The following is a 21,380-nucleotide window of genomic DNA, read 5'->3' on the forward strand; positions in this document are numbered from 1 at the left end:
AACAGGGTAAGAAAAAAATGTGTGCTTATATATTTATTTATGTTCATACTGAACTTACAAGTCAGGGAAGAATTCAGAACAGAAATCACACTATATAAATAACACCTAAATACTGTCATTGCATGTAAAGGCTTTACACAAGCATTGGGACATATTTGAAATGAGTACTGAAGACATACTACTACTAGAACAATGATAATGCTGTTATCCTCTCTAGAATTTGTTCTTTAGGTGTTTCTCATTCCCATTGCTGCCAAACTAATCAAATATAAGGAATGTTTTGGAACAGAAAGTGACAGTAAAAAGCTTTCCATCAAATCTCATAAATGTGCCCACAAGTTGCTGCTCCATAGAAAAAAATACAGATTTTATCATCATTAACAAGCTTCTTGACCTTTTATGAGGAGAGAACATAAAAGTAAGGCACAAAACTAAACAATGATTTAAATCTGAAAGACAAAAGAGTCATAACCAACAAAAAATTGAGGACAAAAGGACATTTGTCTTTAAGATAGCAAACAATAATTTAAGCAGAATTTTAGGAGTGGATTCTCTTGCTCTTTCAAAAAATGCTGTATGATATCTTTGAATCAAAAGACCTCTAGTCTTATTTTATACCTAAACAAGAAAGAGCTATCCCCAGGACCCTAAAACATCCTATTCTCTCTAAAGACTCAAAAATAAAAATACGGATATCTATATTTTCAAAGGAAGATTCAGTTGCATAAGCCTCAGAAACATTCAGTAGCAATCCAAATTCTCAGAAAATATTTTGATTTGGAGAAGATCCTAATTGATTAACAATTTCACTGGAAGAGTTCTTAAGGAACACTGTACTTAATGTTTATAAGCACAAACACTGTTTAAGCAGCAATAAAAGCTGTAAGAAATCAGTACTGAAGGTGTATCTCACTGTAGCATTTAGTATCTAATGTTTTCTTTCTCAGTATATTAACAACAATTCATTCGTTCCCCACAAGGGTGAAGGAAGAGCAAGAAGTAGCTAGAACTTCCAAGACAGAAATCTAGTCCATTCTCTCCCCTGTAGAAGATTTCCTTGCACTACTTGGAAGGAACACTTCTGCATAGTCTCCCTTTTGCTGTTTCCATTTTCGGCCCACACCTCTATTTGGCACTTTATTTTAACAGTTGGAAAGAAGTGCAAGAGAGTTACTCTAGCATGAGAAAGTATCACAGCAGCAGAAATTGCCATCTCATGTAGCACACACAGGCCACCTATGAAAGGGCAAAGCTTCTCACTTCATCACTGAGGATGGCTCTTCAGTCAAGCCAGTATCTTAGAAAGGATGAAGGACACACATTTAAAGCTCCAGTCTCAGATTAAAGGCTGGCGTAATCTGCTAAAATATGTACCTCTAAAAAGTGTAGTGGAGGGGAGGAATGTTCTAAAAAAATTTTCATTGTCATTATCCATCCCCTCCCCCCCATCAAATTCTCTGATGCTTAGAAGTGCTAATGACACTTCATCACACCTAAACAACTTACAGCAGCAGGCATCACCTCACTCCAATCTTTATTTCCTGTAAATAACTTACCCAAACCTCTCACAAATCAATCTTGTAATTTCTTACTTTGGGAACTTAGCATGTTTTATTTTTCTGACTTATCCTTTTAAAGCTGAATTAACTCTAGAGCAGCCTGTTTCTGGAACAGTATTTGTGATAAATGTAAAGTAAAGATAGCATGGAATACACACATTTAATAGCAGTTTTTCCATGCTAGTTACACAACAACACACTCTTAGTCATGCAGGGTAAAAATAAGGAGACACAAGATGAGACATGAAAAGGATATTACCCTCTTTCCAAAAATTAATGCATGTACACTACTTGCTTAAAAGTCCAAATTAGTTGTCAGACTAGATTTGTGTAAAGCTTTGGGAAAGAATGGTGTGAGGGCTCTTTATAGAAAATTACACCAAGTGGAGGATATTTCACTAATTAACACCCCTTCCCGAAGAAATGCTTATGTCCTTTAAAGATAAGCTTCTTTTAAGTAGAGAAAAGACCCCAACATTTGCAGAGCCTTGACTTCAACATCTGTTGGTATTCTCTACACACAAGTGTGCTTCTGTGTGCATGTTTATCTGAAGAGGTCATCAGGGGCTTGCTTGGTTTATTCATCATTTTAAGGCACTCCTATTTGCAAAGCTTCTGTTAATGTCAGTGAAATCTAACCCAGACAGAAGTTTCAGAGGTCACATATTTGGCATGCTACATTTAGAAACCCCAGTACAAAGTTGACGAGGACGCTTCAAACACAGGGGATTACAGCGGAAATAGGTCTCCTTATACCAAACTGGCTATTGAGCCGATTCAAGGGAAGAACACACCGAGACTGCACAATGCTATTAAAGCTCTTATTCTTGCTTTATTTTATCCACTGACTAAATCGATTCTGCCATTTGGCAAAGCCTAGCACAGAAATAACACTTTATTTTTAATACAACAGAAAAGAAATAGACATGAGGCACAAAATCATGTACTACATGACCTATAAAAAGCAGATACTTACAGTTCGTAGGAACTGTATTTCATCTTCCCCTCCTTCACCCCCTTCAGCCATGGCTCTTGAGGAGTCAGCTCTGCTGAGGCTGATCGCCTCCACCGTCAGCTCACTGCGCTCTGTACTGCTCCTCTCCTATCAGTATTAGCATATAGCTAATCCACAGCCATATAGGGAGCTCAGCTAACTCCACTGCACTGCAGACTGTCAGTCAACCCCCTCACTGCCAGAGCCAAATGCGCTGCTTTTCCAGCTCATAGCAAGCAATTCTCTCCCTTTGCTCTCCCTTTTCTCTCTACCCTGGAGGCAAAACCCCCTACAGTTAAGGTATTGCAAGAAGCATTATATGCATCACTAGGTGTTGATTTTTTTCCCTCCAGATACTGTCTGGGCAGAACAACAATAATGGTGAAGTATTAATAAAAGCAGAGCTTGTGCTTCCATTTTCACAGATCAGGATAGCAAATTTTGAACTGAAATGTATCAAATTCAGCAATTCTGAATCTACTGATTATGCAGCAGAAGGATGTAATCCTGATGATCACAGGACAAGCTGATTTTGACAGCAGGTATTTTCAGCTTGCTTACAGTAATTTCCATTTCTTGATTCTCTGCATAAGCAGCTGCAAATCTGATTTCCAAGATGACTTCATGATCTGAACCAACTATGTGTAGTTATTTGTGCTATCCCTCTACATGGTATTTATACCTATACCCTAAGGACTTCAAGGGCTTCATCTGTACCTTTTCAGAACTACACCTGAATATTTATAGAGCACGGTACATATTTACTTCAGAATCCATAAAATAAAACTTAATTTAAAATTCTAGTTCAATAAGAAAGAAATTTGTAATTAATGAAAAATACTATTTATTACTTCAACATGAGCATCTAATGAAGGGAAAATATAGATCAACACTAGAACCAAATTTAATTAAGTGAAGGGAGTAAAACAAAAATGATACAAGGAAACAGAAGAAAGCTCTGAGAAGGCTCTAGCCAGCCCATTCACTGTGTGATCCCGAATCTTGTGATAAAATTGCAACCACAGCTTACCCCTACATTCAACCCATGAGAAGAATTACCCAAACTTTGTGCAGTCCCTATTTAACTCAATACATTCCCTCACAGACAACCATATGCATACAGTCTTTTTCTCAAAAAGAACATATTTATGGTCTACAAGGAAAACATAGGTCCAATAAGGGAACTATATCTTTCCTGGGGTCACAAGGACAAGTGTAACACACTGAAAACTGAAACTACATACTCTGTGCCCACAAGCTAATAATTTACGGACAACTGTCCTCTGGACACAGAACCCAATGCACACAGCCCTTCCACCCCTCAAAGTTAATAGTATTCTGATTTTGTACTCATTAAAATAAGCATAGTCACAAGCCAGAAAATAAGATGCCCAAGATTTTCTCTCCTTGATGGGCAGACCTCTTAGAAAAATATTTTATTTCACCCTGTCTTATTACCCTGAGAAAATTCATCCAAAAATAATGCTATTCACATTCCTCAGCAACAGGCAACTTCAGGTCAAAAGGAACTCAGAGCCTTTAGTCGATACAGTCATACAGGCTCTCCCTGCCAGTCCATCCACTCCCTTTTCCCCACACCGCAGTTTTTGTTGGTTGCTGTGAGGAAGAAAAAGAGCTTTGTGCGAGGCAAAGGCAATGTGGCAGAAAAATGTTTCTCTGAAGTGCCAGAAAATTGATATAGTTGGCATTTGAACACCCATTTTTATGTCTGGGGCTTTTTTGTGTTGTTTATTTTAACTCTGGCCATCTTTGGATCAGTTTTATCTCATTTATCATCAATAAAAAGAAAATACCACAACAGATCTTTCTTATGAAATACTGTTATTCCATAAAAAACAGTTCTGAGAAGTGGGGAATTTTTGCCCAAAAAAAAAGCATGCCATTCAGTGATCTTACTAAGAAGAGCAGGCAGTAAGGCCTACTGTGATACATGCTTATCCCTCAATTTATATTCTTTTCTATTTCACGTTTAGTGGAAGATTGTCTTGACCAGAGTAGGTGAAGACAAGGGTGTTGGAACTAGATGATTTTTAAGAACCCTTCCCACCCAAACCATTCTATTATTCCATTATATCCACGATGAAATTGATAAAGATATTGCATGGCAAAACCTACACATGTAAGGACGGCTTTTCTGTAACATCTTAAATGAAACGACCTTTCAAGCATACTACTTTACTTTGAAAGACTATGAGCAAGAAATAACTAAAAGTCTGAGAAAATAAGCACAAGTGCTGAATTTCCTTTACAAATAGAAATCAATGTCATTTAGTATATGTGCCGGCCAAATTTTATTTCAGTTATGCGATAAGATTTCCAGATAGTAAGTTCTGAACACATAAACCTGAGATTAATCCACCTGAATCAAATGAAAAGAAGGAAAATACATAACTTTTCAGGTGTTTTCCTCTATGTTGGAGTATTCTATTAAAATGCTTCCTATGAAATGGAGAAATTTTTGGAGTAAAATTATATATTTGTATCAGTTAATACAGATAGAAATAGATAGATATACATATCTGTCTGCAACTCCTAGTAAGGCAGATAGAGAGATTACCATCTTTTTTTCCTTTAAGCAGACATCAACATGCTAGGATATTCTTTGAATTTCTTTAAACAACAGACAAAGCATATGAAAAAAGTAATACTGGGAATACCTTGAGCATTATAACAGAGATTATAACAGGGAAACAGGGAAACTATGAAAAATATGAAAAATATGAAAAATATGAAAAATATGAAAAAAGTAATACTGGGAATACCTTGAGCATTATAACAGAGATTATAACAGGTAAAATTCTGGTTCATGTCAAACCAGTAGGTTTGAAGTTTTGTTTGTAAATTCCTCTATTGTTTGATATTCATCTTTACAAAGTATCCCATGCATTGTTCTGGGAAACAACAACATAAATATCCTGCCATAATAAACAAAATACTTTTGTTCAATTTCATCTTTTTAAAATCGTCAGCTGTAATGTAAAACCGCTGCACAGAACTTCTGCTCCCTAGGTTTTTTTCTGAAATATGTTTAAGGAGAAAATTATTCACCTACTACAGCATAATGAGATCCACATCTCCTCAAGACATTTTTTTCTATCCAGGACTTCCCCATTGCTACAAGACTGAGATCTGGCTGTGATGATCGCACACAGTGTATATATGTATACATATCTATGTGTAGAGGTACATATATATATGTATATATAAATGCACAGATTTACTAGGTATGATTGTAAAGTACAGCATTCCCCTGTGAAGGCCACACAGGTCCAGTAGCTGAAATGTGACCACCTGTGTGTTTTATGATACTCTATTCATCCCAAGCAATCCTCAATCTGTGATTTAGCACTTTTTCTCCTGAACACGCTCTGGACAGATTTCATGGTACTTTAAAGCTTACCAGAAGGACTTTTCCACAAACCAAATTTAAGGAAAACTTCTTTTCAGTGTTTGTTACAAACATACACCCTGGTTATCCTTCAACATAAGCTCTCCCCTCTCACCGAGGGATTCAGGCTGACTGACTCGTGTCCTTGATTGTAGGATAGAATTTTACAGTAGCAGTAGCCTGACAATAAAATAGTAAGATGGACATTAAAAATAAAATAAACAATCATCTCTCTGTTAAAAACTAATATCTGAACAACCTGTAAAAAACGTTTGTTGTGTGTATTTTACCTTTGTGAAGATTGACTTAACATGCCCAGTCAAAGATGAATCAAATACCAAGTAGAAGATATTTACCAAACTTGCAATAGTAATACATGCATATTGACATTTTAAAAAGTAGAGTTTACATTATTACACCAAGTTTACAAATTACAGTAGAGTTTACAAATTACACCAAGGAGTCAGTTGAGTGAGGAATCAAAACTATATTCTCCACTGATAATTACAGGCCTTAAGAGGGGTTGCTTAAAAGATTGTCATATCTCTGCATTCTTTATGTGCCTCTTAAGTACAAAAACCATGCACAAATACAAGTTTTAAAATGCCATTAAAAGAAAAAAAATTGTTTTCTTTACAAAAACTTATAAAAATAAAAGTATTCAAATTCATTATATTGCATATCTTCAGCAGTCAGCTCCTAAATGTGAGGTGCTTAAACACCTGCTTAGCTGAACATTTCATTCACCAAAGAGAAAACTACTTCTGTGAAGATCCAATAAAAAAGTTCTTTGTTTGCTTCTGGGTTTTTTTAAGTTGTCATTTTGTCTTGTTACTTGCATTTTCTGGTTTTGTTTTTTTTTTTTGGGGGGGGGGGGTGGGGGGCACAGGGAGAGTATTTCATTTTAATTTAGTCTAGAGGAATTGCATTAAACTTTCAAAAAGAAAATGTAGGACCTTGGTCAAAGAGTTCCTCAATTTTTAAAAACAAAATAAATCCTTTGATGTCATTTCTATATGAAAGCATAAAGTTTACTATATAATGTTTCAGAATTCATAACATAGCATCAATGTTACTTGTAAGGCCTAATTCAATGGCTTTCTAAGCAAATTCAGCACTACTTAAAGCAAAATGAGGAAAGAAGTGTCTCAAAACCTCATTCACCACTGATCAAAATTTTATGTTAGATTGCCATCTGGTGGTAACATTTAAAAAAGATTCTGTGATTGGATAAGCATAACAGTTAATACTATTTTAGCCTAAGGTATTAGGAATCATATTTCCAATTTTACTATAGATTATGCAATACATTTGTCCACAGTGGACAAACCTCCCTGTTCAAGCAAGGTCATCCTAAAGCACATGGCACAGGACTGTGTCCATACAGTTCTTGAATATCTCCACTGAGGGAGACTCCACACCCTCTCCTGGACAACTTGTTCCAGTGCTCAGTCACCAGCACAGTAAAGAACTTCTTCTTCATGTTCAGTTCCTGTGAATCACTTCCTGCCGATTGCTTCTTGTCCTACTGCTTGACACCACCAAGAAGAGCCTGGATCCATCCTCTGACACCCTCCATTCAGATACTGACAGACATTGATGAGGACCCTCTCAGCCATCTCTTCTTGAGGCTGAACAGGCCCAGCTTTCCCCCAGAAGAGATGCTCTCTTCTTGCCCTTCACTGGACCCACTCCAGGAGCTCCCTGTCTCTCTTGCCCTGAGGAGCCCAGAACACAGCACTCCAGGTCAGGCCTCACCAGGGCTGAGTAGAGGGGCAGGATCCCCTCCCTCGACCTGCTGCCAATGCTCTTCCTAACACAGCCCAGGATCCCATTGTCCTTCTTGGCCACAGGGACACACTGCTGGCTCAGGGACAGTTTGGTGTCCACCAGCACCCCCAGACCCTTCTCCACAGAGCTGCCTCCCAGCAGCTCAGCCCTCAGCCTGTGCTGCTCCGTGGGGTTGTTCCTGCCCAGCTGCAGGACCCTGCATTGCTGCTGTTGATTTCAGGCAGTTCTTCTCTGCCCCTGTCTCCAGCCTGCTGAGGTCCTGCAGGGCTGCACAGCCCTCTGGGGTGTGGGCCACTCCTCCCAGTTTGTGTCATCAGGGAGCTTGCTGAGGCATGTCCCCTTCATCTAAGAAATCAGTGAATTAAGGTAAAGAATTATGGACCCAATGGTGAACCTTGGGAAAGCCCACTAGTGACAGGCTCACGAAAAGACCCTGTGCCACTGATTATAATGCTCTGAGATATGCTGTTCAGCTGATTCTCAATCCACCTATCTTGGTTTGGAAAGACAGGTATCTGTCAGGGAAAACTGGAGTTGCCCTTGGAATGGAGAATGTAAAAACCCCCTCCCTCCAAATTATTACAAATTTGCAATTAGGAGCTTTCAGGCAAAAATATGGGAATAGGAATAACAGTTGTTTACTAGGAATATTAAAAAATACAAATGCAGTAGTACAAAAAAACAAACAAGCAAACAAAAGTCCTAGAAAACCCTGACAGAGATTCTCACCCTGTTGTCAGGGTGTTGAAAGCAGTCCAAATAAGTCTTCCTGGAGTAACAGATGTTCTGTGAAGTAGAGATGACCCTGTAGAAAAAAGGGTCCAGTGCTGGCGAGATGGGTCTGGTCTTCCTCTGAGGATTCAGTGGAAAACCAGCTAAATTGGTGTTTGGGATTGCAGGTTTTATCCCAGTGAAAAGGCTTTGGCTCCTCCCACTGGGTGGAGCATCTCACAATGGAATGAGGTGATGTTATCAGTCATGTGAGAGGCCTTAAATGGCCCATTCACAGGTGATGTCCCTCGGAGGAGGATGGGGGGAGGAAGAGATAAGAAGGCCCTGCCTTATCTGGTGTTATCAGGTGTCCCATTAACAGAAGGCATCCACCCTCTTCCCCCCTAGAGTTACAAGAGATAAAGAACAATATCTCCCAATTGGTTTCAACAGATGAAAATAGAATACACATTTTTGGTTACATTTTCCAACCCAAGACACCGCCTCACTGTCCACTTATCCAGTCCATGCTTCCTGAGCCTATGAGGATGCTATGAGGGACAGTGTGAAAAGCTTTGCTTAAGTCAAGGTAGACAGCATCTAGCACTCTTCCCTCATCCATCCAGACAATTGTTTCATCCTACAAGACCGTCAGGCTGGTCAAGTATGAACCTTTAGTGAATCCATGCTGAATACTTCTGATCACCTCTTTGTCATGCAGATGATAGAGATGGCCTTCAGAATGAGGGGCTCCATCATCTTCCAGGGACTGATATGAGGCTGACTGTCTAGTAATTCCCTGGATCCTCTTTCTTGCCTTTCTGAAGATTGGGGTGAAATTTGCTTTCTTAGAATCCTCAGAAACCTCTTCTACTCAACACAGCCTTTCAAAGATGATCATGAGCAGCCTAGCTATTGCATCTGCCAGCTCTCTCTGCACTTGTGGATACATCCCATCAGGACTTGTGGATGTCAATTTTGTCCAGGTGTTCTCTAACCCAATCTTTCTTGACCAAGGGAGTCCTCCTTCCAGCATGCCTTTACTCTGCTCTCCTGGGTCAGAGATTCCTGAAGGCTGGTCTTGTTAGTAAAGACCAATACAAAGAAGGCATTCAGTATCTCTGCCTTCCCCATGTTCTGTTACCAGCATCCTCTACATTATCCTTAATTTTTCTTTCATCACTGATATGTTTCTTCTTGTTGTCCTTGACATGCTTGACAAATTTAATTCCAGATGGGCCTTTGTCTTTCTTTTGTCACTTTGCTTACTCTGAAAACACATCTGCATTCATTCCAAGCAGCCTGACCCTGCTTCCCTCTCCTATGTATTTCTTGCTTACACTTGAGTAATGTCAGGACTTCATTCTTTGTTTATCCAGAGGTCTTTGGCCACCTTTGCCCAATTTCTTGCCCATTGGGATACATAATTCTTGAGCATGGAAGAAGTGATCCTCAAATATCAACCAGTTCTCTAAACTGACTAAAGTCAGTTCTCTTAACATCTTTTGTTGCAACCTTACTTGTTGCCCTGCTTCATCCTCACCCAATATTGAACTCCATGGCCACTTCAGTCTCATGGGCACTTCAGCCAAGACTGCCCTCCACCCTTCCATCTCCAAAGAGGCCTTTTCTGCTTGTTACGTTAAGCATTTTGGTTAAGCAGAGTAAGAATTTAACTAATTAGAATAATTAGAAATGTTGGCTTTGTGTCTTATAACAGTTGCATGATATAGGGAGATTATCTCTGGGAAATCAAAACCATTCCTGGTCTCAAAATGACAGCAATACCAAATTTGGTGTTTCTGCTTCATACTATTATATGTGTATTTTTAAGCTTGCTTTATTCTTGAAATATCTGTCATAGATTCCTAAATCTTATCCATCTCTCACAGATGAAGCATGACTCTTTCAGCACAATATTCTAGAAGCATATGAGCATAGATTGTTTTGATGACCAATTAGGAAATTTTAATGAGTGATTTTCAAGGTTTTGAACAAAGTTCACAGAAACTAAATTATAATTTTACAGAAGTGCCTATGGCAACACATTGTGAAGAACCTGGAGTTCTTGCAAAGAAAATTTCAGCCCATCTGCCAACAGAGAACTGCATTAATTCAGTTTGAATTCAATAAAAGCATGACCAGTCATTTCCAAAGAACAGAAATGGAAAAAATTCTGCACCAGCAATGCCAAGTAGCTGCCTCCCCTAATGTGATACAAAGTACTGATATAAGTCAAGTGATAAATTCTCACTTAGCATGTGAGAATTAACATGCTAAGTTAATTAACACTTAGCATGTACTTAGTGTCTCCCTTGCATCTACTGTGTAATTCAAGAATTACCACCAGAAAATGCTATGAACATTTCAGCTAATTATAGAGCTGCAACTATAAAACATAGTCTTAATTTCTGTAACAATCTCAAGGCTTTCAAATGCTAACTTCCTTCAAGACTATTGTAATCGCTGTCAATAAAATTACTATAGCTTTTCTAATCCAAACAGCTGAACATTAACAGATTGCATATATACAGTGTTTTGTATTCAGCTATGTTGTTCAGTTGTAATTGGTAAAATAAGTCTCCCAGTACTGTTTTTGGATTGCCTCTGAGAAAATTGCTCAAGCACTTTTCATTAGATTTACTTTGGCTTATGATTAACCTTTCTTTTCTCAGAATTTTTATACATAAATATTTAATTGTTTTATATAAAATTGTTATATGAAAAATAATCCCCATTTCTAAACTCCCTGGACTATTTCAATAATCATTCATCTTCTAACAAGAATTAAAAGCATGTCAAATACACACTCTGCCTGAGAGAAAATTACTTATGGTCATTTATTGAAAATACTGAGCTTCTTTAATAATTTCGTATTTTCTACTGACACAACTCTACATAAAGCCAGTTCAGCTTGAGATCTTTTAGGACCATAGAAAGAAATAGAGTCTAAGAAAGGTGTATTTTCTGTTGCAAGTAATTTCTAGTGTATCACAATCCCAGTCAAACACAGTTCCAGGAAAAGTGCTCAGAAGAAAGGACAGTTGTGGCTGGGACAGGAATCAGAGAAACTTGCAGTGTAGATTGATAGCATCCTACTTCCCAACATTAAGACTTACACTAGGGGAGACCCAGGCTGGAGCAGGGGGATGCCTGAGAGGAGGCTGTGACCCGTCCTCTGGGAGGCCTGGAGTGCTGGAGCAGGTTCCTGGCAGGGACCTGCAGACCCGTGGAGAGAGGAATCCACGCTGGAGCAGTTCCCTGGTAAGACTTGTGACCCTGTGAGGGACCCAGGCTGGAGCAGGCTGTGCCTGAAGGACTGCACCCCATGGAAAAATGACCCACATTGGAGCAATTTGTGAAGAACTCTTTCCCGTGGGAGCAAGGCTGGAGAAGTTCATGGAGGACTCTCTCCTGTGGGAGGGATCCCACACCGCAGCAGGGGAAGGAGTTCTCTCCCTGGGCAGTGGCAGAAAAAACGGGATATGAACTGACCATAATCTCCATCCCCTGTCTCCCTGCGCCACTGGGGGAGGAGCTGGGAACGAGGGAGGAGTAGGAAGAAGGTGTTTTTAAGGTCTACTTTTACTTCTTATTGTCATGCCCTGATTTTGTTAGTAATAAATTCAATTAATATCTCTAATTACAATTAGGCCTGTTTTGCCCATAACAGTATTTGATGAGTGATCTCTCCCTGTCTGTATCTCAACTTATGAAACTTCTGTTATATTTTCTCACCCCTGAGGAAGGGCGGGATAGAGAGGCTTTGGTGGCTGTCTGGCATCCAGCCAGGGTCAACCCACTACAGTTAACACAGGCCATGCTAGATATATTGTTTTAAATTTAGAGAGGTGATCTCTTATGTTTAGAAGTCCACCATAACTGCAAACAATCAGGCAACAGATACACAAGCCCAAAATAATGTGTCTCTCTATATATAGATAGATATTTATATAAACTCAGTAAGCACAGCATCTCCTGTAACAAATGACAACTTTGATATCATTAGTAAAATTTAAAATTCAGTAAATGCAACAATAGAATTCTTACTGTTGAGATTATATTTATATTCTGTGAATTTATGGATTCAGATGGTTATGAGATAGTACTGCCGGCCATGACTACTGACCATGGCAACTGATGCATAAAATATTAAAGGAGATTATATGAAAAATATTCCAGTAATTAAAAAATTAATAATTAGCATATTTGAGAAAGAAGCCACTTGCAAGTGTGTCTTCTCAGTGTTAATTTTCATACAGCAAATACTACAATCAATATTGAAAGGCAGGCCACAATGACACATCAAGTTCGATTTTTACAGAGTCTGATTGATTTTTCCAGAATCGGGTCCCAACGTGAATTAGAATCACTCACGCATAATTTTAAAGTGAGAAATACCTGCAAATGACACTTTACCAATTGGACTCAATGGTTCTTTAGGAGTCACAGGAAGGGATTAGCAGTCAAAACCAATGTTGTCTACACTCTACATTAAACTCCATTCTAAATACTACTACACAATTCAAATTGGCCTATATATCATCCTGATACTACAGTCTCACAGAGTGTAAATGTCCATAAACTTACTCTAGCTTATTACACATGTGGTAATTAGACTGTGTATCACATAAATAGGTACCATTTCTAGGCATACTAAGTACTCAGCCATATCTATTCAAACCATAATGATCTTCATCTTACCAGTTCATGTTAAACCTAAGTTAAATTGAACAGCCATACTTATTCAAAATGTATATAAACACTTATATTAGACTTCCAAATATAATTAGAAAGTTACATGATGACTGTGAAGTCAAAGTAAAGTGGCATTTCAGCCCTTTTCTGGAGTTGCCCATTTGTAAATACTTCAGAAAAAGAAGTAATAGAACAGAGACAATCTGCTGTAATAGTCTCACAAAATCCTCCACTTTCTGCAAAACTACATATATGGGATTTTAAAATCTTGTTGTATTTGAACAGTTGAATGTAGTAACTACAAATCAGTTGTAGAAAACAGCATTTAAGAAAATTAATTAGGCATAAGTAATAAGATGAAGATGTAAAAAAAAAGTAAAAATTGAACAGAATATGTATTTCATTCAGTAAAGAATTTCAACTTCTACTTTTTAAGACAGTATTTTTTTTAAAAAAAGCACATATTTCTCCTCACTTCTCAATGACTAAAAACCAAGAAGCCTAAAATTTTCTCCCATAAAATTACTTTTGCTGTACTGAGTGCTCCTTGGTGTAGTACAAATTTATTGATCTGTATTGCATTGTGTTTTAGAAGTAGCCATTCTCACTTCTATTTTTGTGCACATTCCTATTTATTCACCTCTTTGTTTACTTGGTTTTACTTTCAAGTTTTGTTGTCAATTTTATACAGCTTTAAATACATTTAATATCCAAATGTAAGGCTTTTGTCGCAATTTCTTAATCAAATGTTTTTTCTTAACTGGAGCATAGACACTTGTGAATGTATTAATCTTACTTTTGTTGCAGCAAATGAAAATGTGCTGGAGGTGCTTTAATTAACTTTTGTAACAAGATTCTGAAAATATTAGATATAGTCTCTTAGGAAAATGTAAAAATCAATTACGGGTCTAACTCTTCCAAATATTCCCAAGATAAAGGAGTCTAAATCTGAAAAAAATCAATAAAAATGCAATAAAAAATCTGCTTTCATTATCTACTTTGGATTAATTTAGGTTCAAGAGCTTTTCTAGAAATGTGTAGTTTAAATATTTGTATTCACCTACTGAATATTAGAAAAGGAATATGTTTACTTTAATCAATTTCAAAGAGATATTGCTCTATAGATAAAGCAGTCCTAGAACCTCAAGCTTTAACAACAGGTATTAGCCCAGATAGAGAAGATTGCGACCACTCAGACTATTAGATGGTCCAACCAGCTTTAACAATGAAAACTGTTGAAAAAATGGTTTAAGTCGTTTAATAAAGAAGTAAAACTTTAAAAATAGGGCAAGGATTTGTTGTTCGATGTTGTTTCAATTAGTGCACTATTCCACCAAGTCCAGTGAATTGCTTAGGCTCAACCTGACCACAGAATGTTTTGCTCAGGCCCCTCTCACCTCCAGCCGATCCTGTGCTGAGCCACCCCAGCTGGTTTTGCAGGGCTGATGCAGAGGGACCCTGGTGGTCCTGTGAACTGAAAAGCAGCGGGACATGGGACATCCTGCCCTCCCCTTCCTTGCAGGAAAGCGGAATCCCCTCAGTTCCTAGATGGAGCATGTTGCGGTCACCTCCACTGCACCAAGCAGTGAGGTTCGATGGCGGGGCTCGGAGCGGAGCGCAGCCCTTTCCCGGGGAAATCCTCCTCCGGGGAGGATGAGGGCCCGCAGCCCCGCTCCCTCCGGGCGGCCCCGCCAGCGAGGGCCCGGACCGCCCCGCAGAGCCGAGCCTGCCAGGAGCGACCGCCCTCCCACGGGCAGGTCCGAACGGCTCCCCGGAAAAATGCTTGAGAAGGATGTGCCTGAGTAGATGTGCTTAGGTTTGCCACGTCCCCGCGGTACTCCAGCGCTGGGCTCGGTCTGGTTAGTGCGCACTGCGCAGAGGAACGCTGCTGCTCGCAGGGCCGCCCTGCTCTGCGGCCCGGGTGCAGCCGCCGGGGCCAGCCTGCTCCGAGGCACCGCGGCGTCACGGGAGGCAGCTTGACCTGCATCTACAAATGTCTAAGGATTGAAATAACCCCCCCCAAACAATTAATTCTTTGTTACTTAACTTTTGTAAGCATAGCTAAATGCCACCTGCCCCACCGAGTTGCCTCAGGGAAGAGAGGAGGCAACTCTGCAGTAGTTAGTTGATGCTGTGCTGCCTCACCTCAATTTTGCTTCAGTCTCCTGAGCCCTACATAGACAGGTTCAAAAACACTGCAGGCTGAAATGAGAAATTGATGGGAAATAATATTTAGCCTTCAAAATGCCGCAAACTTTTACCTAGACTCCAATGAATCAGCTCTGCACCCAATGAAAGTCATGGCTTTTGCAGATGAAATAAAGGCAGCTGCTCAAATTTGTAACAGCTGTAAGAGACTGCAGAGGTAAAGCTGACCATGTAGCAGGGGTGCAGGACTTGCCTTTATCTCCCTGCAGCAATTAATGGTATGTATTTTTTTCTTTTAGCACACTAGGCATAACAATGGAGAGTTATTGCACGTGATGGAGATCTGTCCAAACAGCTTTAAAAATGCAACGAAAGTTCAATCAATATTTAGAATCATCTCACACCTCAACTCAAAGTACAGTAGGCTTTACTGTATTTTCATGTAATATTGGTGTAACTGAGTGACTTGGATTGAGGAATTCATTTTCTTGCTGTGTGTTTACCTTTACAGTTCCTCAGTACTTTAACTAGCAGGTACTGAAGTTTCATGTGGTTCTGAAAACCATTATGGAGTTAATTTGGTGGTTTTCATTAATTATTTGGGAGTCATTATGCTGTAGTATGTGGGCAGAATGTTATAATAAATATCTTTTTGGCCCTAGAGAGTGTTTCCAACAAATCATTCTAATAAAAATTTTTAAAAAAATAATTAAAAAAAAAATCCCAAGTGTAAACTAAATATGGCTTCACAAAGGAAGGGAGTTGCAATGAAAGTCAAGAAATCTTTGATTAATGTTATTAGTGCCTTAAAAAGAAACAGCCCTATTGTGTCCAACTGTCTTAGCAAATTCTTAAAAAATAAAATAAATTATTTTGGATTACCATTTAAACTATGGTCAGTGTTTAAAAACTTGCTGTGAAAGAACAATAAGAGTTGAGAAAGGATAATCAACGGCTTTCTTCATGAGCAAAAATAAAACTAACAATAAATAAGGATAATGCTTGGTATAGAGGTTACACAGTAATTGTAGCTCCTGAGTTAAGGAAAGTCATGGCTAAATAATGTAAACTGTCATGTTGGATTTACTTTAACTTGCAGTCAAAGAAAGTGCCACACAGTATTGGTCCTAATGTTTTTATTTTTTCCTTTTTCAAAAATATATGTTCAAAAGAGCTGTCTTCAAAAAAATGTGGACACTATTTATTTGCTTCTTGACCTGAATATAAATATATCTTTACATTTACAAACATCTAGGAACTTTTGGCACATCGTTATAGTTAAATGTGTGAGGTTATGTATATCTGTCCCTGTGAATTTGGGTATTAAGACCTCTATGACATTTTGTCTTTTTCTAATATATAGTATTTGCTGGGGTTTTTGATTACCCTCATGCTAGATTTATACTTATTTCAGTCTTAGCATGATCATGTTTATTTAGTTGAGGGGCAAAGATTAATTTTTCTTTCATTTCCCCATTTCCAGATCAATATCCCTGTTTCGAGATTTATATTTTATGAGAATTTCAAAGTTATTTTTATAGAAGATTTAAGTTTTTGGCCCATTTTGCAGTAGAAATATCTTTAATCCCAATCTAAAAACAACTCAAAAAATCTGCTGTGTCACCACCCAATTACTTTTTTAGACTACAATATTTTTAAAATATTATCAGTTACTTTAACATTCTTACATTGACATTCTAGGTTTTCCAAGATACTTGAACAAGAGTTGTTTGAAAATACTTCTATTTCAATTACCATTTTGTCTTTTAGAATTCTGTTAAAAATAAAAGTACATGTGTATTTGTAGGATTTGTATCTCTGGTCAGTTGCACTGAAACTTTCATAGCTTAGAGACATACTGAGTAATTTTTTCAAAAGACAAGTGCTATTACTTTAACACAACTTCATCCTACAGTTACCTATTGAGAAATTCCATTTTACACTAACGAACTGGGAAAATGTAGATAGTTGTGTGAGTCACCATAGCTGACTCCATATATGGTTGTGTTTCTATATTTGTTTTACTTTCTCTCATACTCTTTACCCTTCATTTCTGGAAGTTGTCAACTTTGACCCCGGAATGCTGGTTTGTAGCAGTAGTTGACAGAACATTATTCATGCAGCATTGCTTCTCTTTAGCTTCCAAACAATGCAGAAGATAAAGTCACATACTGCCTGTTCTTACTCTGTTCAGACAGAGATAACACCACCTGCCTAGTATTGTTTTTGTCACATGTCTAAGTTCTTCCAAGGTCATGAATCATTTAGAATATTTAAAAGAATAAGATACCTAATTTCTACCAACAGTAGAAAATTTATTAACAAACCTTTCTGGCAATGAATGAAGGGATTTAATAACATTTACATCTCTCTAGTTGTAGCTGTGTCACATACCCCATCCAGTAGATCACTTGAGTAAGAGACACTGGTAGAATACCATCTTTCTAACAGGTTTATGGGCTGAGCAGCACACCATCTGCACTTGTTTCCTGCTTGGGCTATGGTTGAGCTTATGCAGTTAGTTTTAATCCATAAAATCCTAAATGACTAAGTCCTAGGTATTTGTGGTCACCTCTTGTTTGCTGCTACTAGAATTATATCCATCATATTTTATATTTTAGAAGACTATTGGAGGGTTCTTTCACTTTCCATAATTTACCTGTGTAGCTTTGCTTTTTAATTATGGGACAAGTAAATAAAAGATTGGAATATTCTGCTGCATTAAAAATAATTAAAAGAAATTGCAGATGAAGTTATACTTCTAATTTGAAGTTAACAAAATAAAACAATTACATGTGAATTTGAATGAGCATATGCAAATCTTAAATTACATAAAGGTTTATATACTATTACAGCCATTTAAATAACTTTTTTGGATATCTTACATTATCATCATTTCTCCTAATTAACATTTCTTCCATAAATAGTTTCATGGCTTTAACCAGTATTTTCATAAAATACAGATGTCTGGTTTGGGTTTTTTCCCTGAGAACCTTGTTTTATGGACACATTTCTCTTTCTTAATACATATAAGTGTTATCAAAACTGCACTTAAATTATCTTGACAATGTCTTCCTGGATAAAGTGTCACATTAAAAACATTCTTTCTCCTTTATTACCACCCCCAGCAATCTGAACACACATTACAGATCTTTCAGCAGTTTTCTTTTTAAAAGTTTTGGTAAAATATCAAGCAGGCTGGAAGTGGTTTCTAATGGGAAAACATGAAAAATATACATGTATTTAACATTTATAATAAATTTGGAAAATTAGATTAAATTTCATATTAATATTAATGAACATACTGAATTAGAATGAATATGAAATTAAAAGGCTGTCAGATATAGGGTCAGTGTAACACCTGATGTGAAAAAGTGTAAATACATTCTCTATAGTTTGAAAGTGGCTTGGCAATTTATGAAGTTAAAACCTAACAATAATTTGTAGTTCAGTGAAACTGCAAAGTAACTTGATCTGAAGCTTCATAACCATGAACGACATCATGTTGTTCAAGCAGTTATAAAGTGTATTTTTTTCTTTTTTCTTTCCTGAATTTACATACCATTGCTTACCATTATTTCCAGAACCTTGTGTCAATTCAACTTTCAAATATGCTTCCTTAAGCCTCATTCAGCTTCACATATTCAATCACATCTTTTGCTCTGAATTTTTTCTTCATGAATATTTGTGAGTTTTGCATGCATCTCTTTGAAGCAGGTGTATTGTTGTTTGAGTAGTTCTATTACAGGTCTTCCACAGCAAATCTGAAGGTAATACAACTCCTTGTTGAGAACTGGTTCTGTGATGATGAAAACTTTCAGTTTGAATTCTTTTACTTTTTACATTGTCTTAGCTGTTCTTCTGATCAAATATTCAAATTCAAATCTTCTGATTCAAATATATTACACAAGCTTGAATTACCTTGCTCTCTCCTGAAAGTGTGTGGGGAAACCACATTTTCACACTCTCTAGTTTTACGAAGCTGCTCTCTCTTTAGTGTATGTTAAATTTTGAGGTTTTATCTATTGTGGTTTTTCAACAGTAACTAGACCAACTGAGCACCACAAATTTAAAATTTGTTGTGCTCCTTCTTCTGACGCTGGCTTTAAACAAGCAGCTAGAGTTTTTTGAAGGTCATTTGTCATTTGTCTGCTCCAAGCAGTAGCTCACTTTCAAGGTGGTTGGTTTACTGCAATGATCAGAGTCTGCAAGATGTAATTAATTTAAAAATACTTCATAGCCAAATTAGTAACTGCTTTCTTTGGCTGATGCCTGACTATCTTTCAGGGGATGTCTGACTCTCCCTAGAACATGAAAGCAGTGAATGGTATTTCAGCAACCTTCCTTGCTTGCTCCTCTGCCATGTGCCATTCTCACAGTAAGGTGTAAGGGCCTTATTTATCCAGACAGTCTAATTCCATGCAGAACTTCCTTGTAGAAAAGATCTTTCTCTCAAATACTGTGGTATCTTACATCTCTATAATATGCTTACAGAAATAACCACTTTTGGTATCCTGCTTCTGCTATGAGTATTTGAATTTTTTTGTCCCAGATGCAAACTTGTAGAATTTTCTAGAATATCAAATTGCAACTATGCAATTAATATATGAAAATATTTTGAAAAATGCATGAAGAAGTTTTTTTGTGCATGTAACAGAAGAAATATATGTTCAAAATTTCAATAGTTTATCGTATTCTTCTAAAAGCTTCCTGCACATTTGGAGGGGGGTATATTTCAATTCAGTATTTTACATTTCAAGGAAGTTTGCACATAGCAAACTCTTGCATTTCCTGTCTATTAGACTTTGGTGAAAACAAGTTCCTATGTGGCAGTTTTTAATAGCAGAAGGCATGTTTTGTATCTTCGTAACTACTCTAGGATCTGTCTTCCAGCAGTTTTATGAGATATACAGTTTTGAGATGTTTTTGTGCTTTATGCTGGAAACTGGCTTTGGATAAGAAGTTAGATTGCTGTTATTACACATGTTCAGGGGCCAAGTTGCATATTAGGACCATTAAGTTGAACATCTTCACTCAAAATTTTGCTATTCTAATATTTTTACATGATTAAACTACTGCTGAGTAGATATACCTAATGGCAAGTCCCTCACTGTCACCTGCTTTTGAATACATAAATATTACACCATGAACTTTGAGAATCTGGCTTGTACGAGTACAATAGGTTGTTTTTTCCCTTTCAGAGTGTTCCTTTTATCAGTATGATCCATTGTGATCTTTACAAATCTTAACAAAGAACAGCTATCAGGAATATTTTTGAATGAGAGACCATTTGCCCATGACAATTTAATTTCTTTTTTTTTTTTTAATAAGAATTTTACTTAAATCGTTGGAAGTATATACTTTCATGCCTTCTACATCTAAAGATTAATATTACTTTAGAAAGATACAAAATTTATCCAAGTATATAGCTGAGAGAATGGGTAATTCCATGGCATTCGAGGCCATGGAAATATTATGCCAAAGCTAAACTAAAAATTTTAACACAGACTGATGACTGTCAGCTGATTATCCTATTTAACATTGTAACCATTGTTTTCACATCTGTTAGGATTGCAAAGCTTCCAACTGCTGGGAATCTGAAGGTAAATTAAGTAGCACTTGAAAGACTAGCACCACTGCTACATGTGAGTCCTCTTCCTGGAATAATTGGGAGTATTAATTGCGTTGCTTTCTGCTGCCTTAGACTTGGCATGCTCTGCTTTTGTGTAGACAGTGTGCATGCCAAGTCTGGTCAGCATCAGACAGTTACAAAAAGTTCAAATTAGAGACACAGTTTCAAGAAATGAAGTCATTAAATGTCTGAAGCATTTTAACTTTGAGATTTATTTTGGTGAGATTACATAAATGATGATTGTAAATAAAATATTTCTTAGTAACTTTCAGCAAAAAAAAAAAAAGTGCTAAACTTGTAAGCTAAATATTCTTATGAGAAATGCCAAACTCACATGATCAATTTATGAAGTGATTTATGTGATTAAATGCAAGGTTATCTGTTTTTCTGTTTTTCTCTTTCCAAATATGTGTTGTGCTTGCAGAGCAGCTGAATGTG

The 21,380-nt window shown here is 37.3% G+C and overlaps 1 protein-coding gene across 1 annotated transcript in view; it reads right to left on the reverse strand.

Moving 5' to 3' along the window:
- The window catches only part of RYR3 (ryanodine receptor 3), a 189,194-nt gene extending 186,557 nt beyond the window's left edge, over window positions 1-2,637 (reverse strand). Inside the window, exon 1 of the mRNA XM_063398804.1 lies at window positions 2,536-2,637. Coding sequence (XP_063254874.1) covers window positions 2,536-2,586 — 51 coding nt within the window. The 5' untranslated portion in view covers window positions 2,587-2,637. The remainder of the gene's footprint in view (window positions 1-2,535) is intronic.
- Between the last annotated feature and the right edge of the window lie 18,743 nt (window positions 2,638-21,380).

Source organism: Prinia subflava, chromosome 5 (assembly GCF_021018805.1).
Source record: "Prinia subflava isolate CZ2003 ecotype Zambia chromosome 5, Cam_Psub_1.2, whole genome shotgun sequence".
Classification (NCBI taxonomy): Eukaryota; Metazoa; Chordata; class Aves; order Passeriformes; family Cisticolidae; genus Prinia; species Prinia subflava.